The following is an 8,266-nucleotide window of genomic DNA, read 5'->3' on the forward strand; positions in this document are numbered from 1 at the left end:
TTAGGGCCAGGATTTTTGTTGTTGTTGTGGGGGGAGGAAGAGATAGATAGATAGACAGACAGACAGACAGACAGACAGAGAGATAGTTGGCCAGTCAATCCCAAATTTAAAATCATATTAGGCAGAAAACTAGATTAATTAGATGGTAGACTGGATAACAGAATTGAATTCCACCACATCAGGCTTACATAGGAGATGTCAGGACGGTGGTTCCATGGTTCTGCCCCACATCAACCACTACTGAGGTCCACTGAAAAGCATTGCTTCAGCAGATATCAGATTATATGAATGTCTCTCCAAAATCAGATCCACAAAAGTATTCAATGAGTGTTGTGCATGCATGTGGGAAATGCTTCTTAAAAAGTCTAGGATTTAAGAAAGCACCTTACCTGATTGGTGGTCTGGTCAAGTTGTGCGTTAATTCTAGTTACTTCGTTTCTACTCTTGTTCAGAGCTGTATCTTTTTCTTTCGACTCCGTTTTTATATGTTCCAGCTGCAGCTTAGTTTCCTGAAGTTTAGCCACGGTTGATTTCAAATCCTGTGTTTGAATCTGCAGATTACGTTCCAGTTCTTGAATTCTGGATCTTAACTCTGTATATACACAAAAGTGTGAATAATACAGTGTTGCTTCATGTACCTTGGACAGAGTTTGCTTGCTTCTCTACAGGGAGATATCAAAATCATCTCTGCATATGAGTTTGTAAAATGCATTGTTAACTTAGCTTTGTAAACACATCTGCCATGAAACCCTCTTAAAAAATCATACTTAAATTCTGGCATAATATACCTATGAGTGACTAGGAACGATTATGGGGGAAAAGATATTAGATTCACTCTCTGATATAATTTAAGAGAAAATATAATGAAAATGCAATACAGGTGGTACTTAACTCCAGTCAAATTGGCAAATATATATAAAAATAATACGAATATGTGTTGGAGGTGTAAAGAAGGAACAGGCACGTTTATCCACATGTGGTGGGAGTGCAAGAAAATAAGATAATTTTGGGAGGTTATTTACAATGAAGTTTTTTTAAAAAAAATGTTTAAATTCTCCATTAACAAAAAACCTGAGGCTCTATTACTTGGTATTATGCCACGAGAAATTGAAAAAACTGCCCGACCCATATTTATATATGCGACCACCGCAGCTAGGATTCTAATAGCCAAAAATTGGAAAAGCAATAACATTCCCACAAAAATTGACTGGTTCATAAAAATGATGGAGTACTCACAGCTTGCAAATTATCTGGGAGATTAAGAGGAAACACCATACAAAGAGTCAATAAAGATTGGTCAGTATTTAAAGACTATCTCAAGATTTATATAGAAAATACAAATCTCCTGACAGATGTATAAATAAATCTAATAAACAGAGAAGTTAGACGAGAGAAAAGACGTAATTATTACAAAAGAAAAACAAAATAAGCAATATGAAATGTGCATAGATTTAATGAATGACAAAATTACACAAGGAGACTGGTTGGAAGTCACAGTACGGTATGTTCGCGTCTTGGTTGGTAGGTAGGTTGACGGGGTGGTGAAGGTGAGGTGTGTGTTGTATGTTATATATGTAATGTAATGTTAAGTATATATTGTTTTGTAATGTATTGATATTTATAATAAAATGATAAAATAATAATAATAATACTTAAATTCTTTTGAGATCTCTTCATAGAATAAAAATAATAATGTTTGCAGGACACCTTTTAATGTCCTGATCTTGTGCAAGCCTGTAACTCAGGGATGCAGAACCTGTAGACCCCCGGATATAGCTGGACTCCAAATCGTGGCTGGGCAAATGGAATCCAACATCTGGAGGGCCACAGGTTCTCCATCCATGGTGCAAGCATTTGCAATCTGGAATGAGCGCTACTATACCACTGTAGTGCCAGCATTGCAAGGACATCAGTTGCATTGTGTTGCAGGAAGCTAACTAACTGCAAAGTTCAAGAACGAGTTCAAGTTTGTTACGATATTTGCGAGATACCTTGGTTCTGGATTTTCATCTTGTCAATGAATGAAGAGTCCTTGCAGCTGTCTGAGACGCTGCTGGTGAACTCTTTCTTTGCCGATCTCCGGTCTTTGTGACTAGGAGTTGTCCCAGATTCCCAAGGAAAATGTGATGGCATTGACCTGCTGCTTACAGGAGTTTCTTGACTACTGGATAAAGGCCGGCTTGGCGTTTTCTCTTGTTGCCATGAGAACACAGACGAGGAAGCCTGTTGCCGGGCAATTTCTCTGCGACTTATAGTACTTTCAGGATGCGAGGGGACTGTTTTCTTTTAAAAACAAAGGAGAGAGAGAGAGAAAATGCTTACCTAATTGGACTGGCCTCAATACAGAAGATTCTTCGGAGAAAAAGAATGACTACTGAGAGCTGGAACAAACAACAGAGCATACTGTTCTTTATGAGGAGAATCAAAACCTCCACCCATTCATCATTCTTCAACCTGTATGACAGTTTTGTAATCTGAAAGTCAACTGCGGGCTGCTTCCCATATTTTGTTTAGCTTTCTTTTGGTTGAGAAACTCCACCTTTCCTATGCTGAACCAATTCTTTGTGTTAACAGCATTCTAAGCCTTGTTTCATACCATTACTTGACACTTCACGCTCTTCAGTTCAGCTTCCAACCTCCTCCTTTCTTCTGTTTCTTTGTTGTATTTTACTTGAAGCTCCTCAAACTTTGAATCTGTTTGTGCAAAACATAAACATCTCAATAAGCTTATGAGGCAAATGTTATACGTCTGTGTGTGTCCTTATAGAAAGAACAAAGATACTGAAATGTGATGTTTCTCAACATGGCATACTAGCAAATCATGCCATTCTGATGTAAGGAGCATCCTTTACGATACATAATGGCTCTGTCTGCATACAGAGGCAAGCTAAAGTACTTGGATTAAGAAACCAGAGCGTGCAAAAAGCACTCTACCCTTGCTCCACACCAGTGCAAGAGCTTCTTGACAACTAGAAAAATGGCATCTTGTAAACCAGAAGTTTGGAATGTGTGGCCTTCCAAATATTGCTGGACTACAATTCCTATCATCCCTGACCTTTGGTCATTCTGGCTAGGACTGATGTAAGGTAGAGTCGAACAATTTCTAGAAGGCCGTAGATTCGCAATCCCTAGGGCAAACAAACCAGGTGGTACCTCTACTTACGAACTTAATCCGTTCTCAACCTGAAACTGTTCTTAACTAGAGGCATGCTTTCGCTAATGGGGCCTCTTGCTGCCGCTGCACCGCCGGCACACGATTTCCATTCTCATCCTGGGGCAAAGTTCTCAACTTGAGGTAACTCTTCCAGGTTAACGGAGTTTGTAACCTGAGGCGTTTGTAACTTGATGTACCACTGTATAGAGGACAGTCTAGTATTATGTCTGAACCTGAACCTGAGGTTTGTTTTTCCGTAAGAAACCAACCACGAGTTAAGGCTGGCTAACAAGTGTGGTTTGTTAGGGTGAAACAAACTTTTGTCCCAAGTACAGGCATAAGGCTAAGCTGTCCTCTTCTGGCTTGTTCATCCACTCGTACCAGAGGAGGAACAAATCAGGAGCAACTGTTTATATGTAATATAATTGTATATTATATACAATATGGTGTATTAAGCAAAGAGCCCTGGCTTACTAATTTTATGTTTGTTGAATTGTGTTAAGGAAAAAGAGTAACAAAGGACACTGGTATCCAAGTGTTGCACTTTTAACGATCGTCAGAATTATGCATGCAAAAGTGAGGAAGGATAGTTGGAAATGAGGAAAGAGTGAAATATTTGACAGCAAAAAGCAGTTGTTAAGCTGGACATAATGTTAAGGAAACAAGGAAATTATAGAGAAAAACTGGAATCTGGAGGCCGGTTGGGCAATACATAAAAAGAGCATGCAAAACATAAGAAACTGGGATAGATTATATTATATGTTGATATGAAGAAACTAAAGATAAAATGAAAGTTAGGAACTCTGTCTATAAAGTTCTTAAGATAAAAACAAAATATACCATTGCAACTTGGTGTTGAAGGCGCAGCGAAGTTCTTCTGTGGTGTACTATTGAAAGATATATCTGCACCAGCAAAGGTTTTCTGGCTTCTTTCTAGTTCATATTTGTATCTATTTTTTTATAAAAAATAAAAAATAAAGGCATGGAAAGTTACCTTAATAATAATAAATGTCAGTTTGGATTCAGACTAAATTAGCTGAACTTAGGTCACATTAAAATCGTTGGGGACAAGTTAGCCATGATTTTATTGTGACCCAAGCTCAAATAACTTACTTAGCAATCCATTGCACACTCACTTAGAAGCAAGTTACCTTGCATCTAATAGAGCAAAGACGACTAACCCCTGGTTGGGAGGAGCTCGGCTCATAGAACCTCACCTTTTAAGTTCTTGTTCAAGCCTTTCAGTTTGTTTCTTGCTTGAGAGGAGTTGTCCTTCTTGAACGCTGACTTGCGATTCTTTCACCTGAAGTTCATGAGAAAGTTTCTGCCTGGTTTTCTCTAGGCTGTCACAGAGTTCCATCAAGTTCTGGTTTTCTCTCTTCAGCGTCGCCCCTTCGTTTTTTTCATTTTCCACCTAATCGGAAGAGTACACAGCCACACCCAGTATGACTTGATGTAGGTTGCCTATTTTAAAGTTATGTTTTATTATCACATTTTTGAATTGCTGTAGATTGTTATAAGGTGTACGTTATTTTTTTTCTTCAGCTTGTAAACCATCTTGAGTATTGTAAATTACAAAGACGGTATACAAATTAAAAGTGACGACGACGACGACTTTCACTGCTGTTCTGTGAAAAACCACGTTAATCAGTTCTGGAGAAGAGTTACTATTTATCTCCGGACTGTTTTTCAATGGGGTATCAACATAACATTGGAGTAGAATATGAAAAGTCTACTCTAAGTGTTAAACCAAAGCTAGCCAGTGTGGTGCCCTTGTAAATAAATTATAGTGTCATCCTTTTTAAGTTGCCCCCAAGGATAATGTATGACATTCATGGTGGTTCTGGGCACTGTGGCTCTTCCCCTACTCAGCTTCTAGTCATTAAACTGGTTGTACAGTAAAAACTTGCTAGAAGCAGAAATACTACATATTTCCTTTTTAATTGAAGCAATGAAAAAATTATGAGAATATACTAGCAATATCAGCTTGTCCCCTAAATTGGTCCTATATTTATATCTATATAGTTATACTACCTTCTGCTTCTGCTTTTGCAAAGCAGCCTCCAGAGACTCCAGCTGAAACTGCCTTTGCTGTCGCTCTTTTTTAAGCTTCTCAAGTTGACTTTCAAGTTCTTGAATCTTGTTAAGGGCTCTTGTGGAAAGGCCTTCCTTCCACTCTTCCACAGCCCAGCTCATCTCGTCAGATTCCGACACCTTAAGGAACAGGAGGCTTCACAAAGGGGGCCGGGGGAGAAAAATAATGACCTTAAAGGCATTGCCACAAATATTTCTCTGCTAGCCTTTGCCAAGCTGGTGCCCTCTAGATGTTTCGGACTGCAACTCCTATCAGCCCAAATTGTTGGAAGGGCACCAGGTTGGAAAAGGCTGGCCCATATGATTGAAATAAATGATAGATTTTGTGTCTATGAGTCTTATTCCTCAGTTATGTACTAATTTAGAAAGTGGGCGGAAGTCATTATAGGTGGAAGGAATTTTTCATGTATAGAAATGTTTTCTTTTATGTATGTTATTTGTTTTGTTATACTGTTGACTGGTGTGTGATATATATATATATATATATAATATTATATTATATATACATACCGTGTATATATATATATATATATATATATATATATGTGTGTGTGTGTGTGTGTGTGAATGAAAGTGGGCTGGGGTCTTGCTTGTTCACTTCAGAGCCGAAGGCTGAGGTGAAAGGTGGTGCGTGGATTGAGCCCTCAGTTATTATTACTAATTTATATGCCACTTAACGTCAAAGCCGATTTTTATGTGGTTTATACAAATAAAAACCAAGTACACAAACATTTTTAAGTCATGCTGCAATCCTAACCTTCAGATGGGCCATGTGGGGGAGATCAGGATGTGGTTGTGTGTTATTTTATTTTATTGCTAATTGTTGTTCTTTTCTTCTTTTTATTTTATTCATCTCTCTCACACTTTTTCCTTTGTTTTTTCTTTCTTTTGTTTTTCTTCTCCCTTTGGAGTCCTATGTCTGGAGCCTTTGTTATGGTCCATAGACTGCATCCTCACTGGGGTAGTAGATGGATTATGAAGGACCCTGAGTGAGAGACAGGGAATGGTTAGTCTCCCAGGTGAGAGCTGGAAAGAACTACTGTCCTCTGTGCGCGATAAGGCCATGAATAGTAATTCTATATAGTAATAGTAATTTTAAGAGAGCACTCCATAGACAACTTCTAAAGGGGGATTTGACCAATTCATGGAAAATCAGCCTATCAATGGCTTTGTAATAAACAAAAATCTGCCCTTATTCCCTTATGGGGTACACAAGAGCCATTGTAGAGTTCTCCATCGGTAGGAGAATATAACCGAGAAGGCCTGTTCTTGTGTTGACACCCTCCGAACCTCTGATGAAGGAGGCACGTAAAGAAGGGTCTCAGATGATGAATGCAAAGAGAAGTGGACCTTGAGGCATTGTGGTCCTATGCTGTTTAAGGCTTATACGGTAGGTCAAAACCAGCACTTTGAATTTGGGCCCAGAAGCTAGTTTTATGTTCCTGGAATAACGAAGTGGCTACTGATATGTAAAGAGCACTTACAAAAAAAACAAAACAAAATGCACAAGTCCTGCAAAATGCAACATATCGAACCACCCAAAAACTCTGTTTCCCAGACAGGTGGAGAGGGGGCAGGGAGCAGTTTTCCACGGCTTCGAAATTTCCATTCACTTTAGATTTTACACCTGCCTGGAAGTAAGGCTGCAATTCTATTCCGCCGCTTACTTGGGAGGGAGCCCCACTGGATGCAACGAGAGTTTCTTATGAGCAGACATGTATTGAAGTGCACGGTTAAGTTTCTTTTTAGAAATCTACTGAAGAACGTCAGTGCAAACCTATGCAGTTCTACTGGGGAGTAAGCCCTATGGAACTTCGTGAGGCTTAAACTTCTGAACATCACATCAAATAGATAAATATTTATCTATCTATCTAATTCTACACATACACACAAACGATAAACAGACACATAAACTATACAATGAAAGCTGTGCATAATATAAAAATAGTAATGCAAGGCATATATTCTGATCTGAGTCCATCCCACGGGAAGATCCGCTCTCCTACCTTCTTTTCCCGCTGCAACACCCAGGATCTCGCCTTAGCTTCTCATTCAGCGCTTCACAGAGGATTCAAACCTGCCACCATCTCCCGGACCCCGACGCAGGCGGTTAGCGGAGGACAAGCCGGGACGCCGATTGGCCAGCCCCGAACGTCAATCTCTTTCCTGCGTTCTTCAGTTGAGCCAATAGGAAATCACCGGCTGGTGTGACGACACCTCGCTTCTGAGTAGCGTGTTTGGGTTTCCTCTTCAAACCTCATTGGCTGGAAGGGCGGGAAAATAAAGGCGGGAGGCGACGTTGCGCTTTCTTTTTATCCAACAGCGAACGCGCCTAGAGTTCCTTTCAGAGTCGCGTCACAAAAGGCAACAAAGGAGTTTTTGTAAAGCATCGTGGGTTCCCGCCAGACCTTATGGACTACAACTCCCATCAGCCCCCGCGAGCATGGGGAATGGTCAGCGGTAATGGGAGTTGTAGTCCACAACACGGGGCGTGGGGAAAGATGAGCCACCACAGCAATAAAGACTAACCAGTTTATCATGGCGTGAACTCTCGTGGATTAGAGACAGTAATCCCAACAAGGCTGTCCGGAACCCCCTTTGTTTGCTCTTTATGCCTGGACGGATCTGCTATGCCCAGTCCTCACTGCTGAAGAGACCAGCAGTGGAGACTGATGGGCACAGGGAGCCCAGGTTTTTTTGTGTTTTTTGTGATGTGTCACCCAGAGGGATTTGTTTTCTTTATTTAATTCAAGGTGGTGTGCATGGCTCTCCCACCCCCCACTCCACTCCCAACATTTTATCCTCACAGCTTGTTTAGGCTGAAAGATAATGGCTGGCCCAAAGGGAGCTTCATATCTGAACAGTAAAATAGTGGAAACATCTAGATAAGAATAAATACAGAGGCAAATGGGAAGATGATGGGCTCAGTTCAGTTACATGTAATTAAGTTTGGTTTCAGCATAGGAGGAAGATATTGTGGATTTGCTTCTTCTAACTAAACATGCATAGGATTGAAAT

The 8,266-nt window shown here is 40.1% G+C and overlaps 1 protein-coding gene across 1 annotated transcript in view; it reads right to left on the reverse strand.

Moving 5' to 3' along the window:
* CENPF (centromere protein F) overlaps positions 1 to 7,357 on the reverse strand; it is a 28,175-nt gene extending 20,818 nt beyond the window's left edge. Inside the window, exons 1-7 of the mRNA XM_033145460.1 lie at positions 7,255 to 7,357; positions 5,189 to 5,384; positions 4,372 to 4,568; positions 3,995 to 4,104; positions 2,597 to 2,694; positions 1,992 to 2,283; positions 390 to 592 (exon numbers count right to left, since the gene is read on the reverse strand). Of these exons, the coding sequence (XP_033001351.1) occupies positions 390 to 592; positions 1,992 to 2,283; positions 2,597 to 2,694; positions 3,995 to 4,104; positions 4,372 to 4,568; positions 5,189 to 5,350 (1,062 nt within the window). The 5' untranslated portion in view covers positions 5,351 to 5,384; positions 7,255 to 7,357. The remainder of the gene's footprint in view (positions 1 to 389; positions 593 to 1,991; positions 2,284 to 2,596; positions 2,695 to 3,994; positions 4,105 to 4,371; positions 4,569 to 5,188; positions 5,385 to 7,254) is intronic.
* Positions 7,358 to 8,266: the final 909 nt, after the last annotated feature.

Source organism: Lacerta agilis, chromosome 3 (genome assembly GCF_009819535.1).
Source record: "Lacerta agilis isolate rLacAgi1 chromosome 3, rLacAgi1.pri, whole genome shotgun sequence".
Lineage (NCBI taxonomy): Eukaryota > Metazoa > Chordata > Lepidosauria > Squamata > Lacertidae > Lacerta > Lacerta agilis.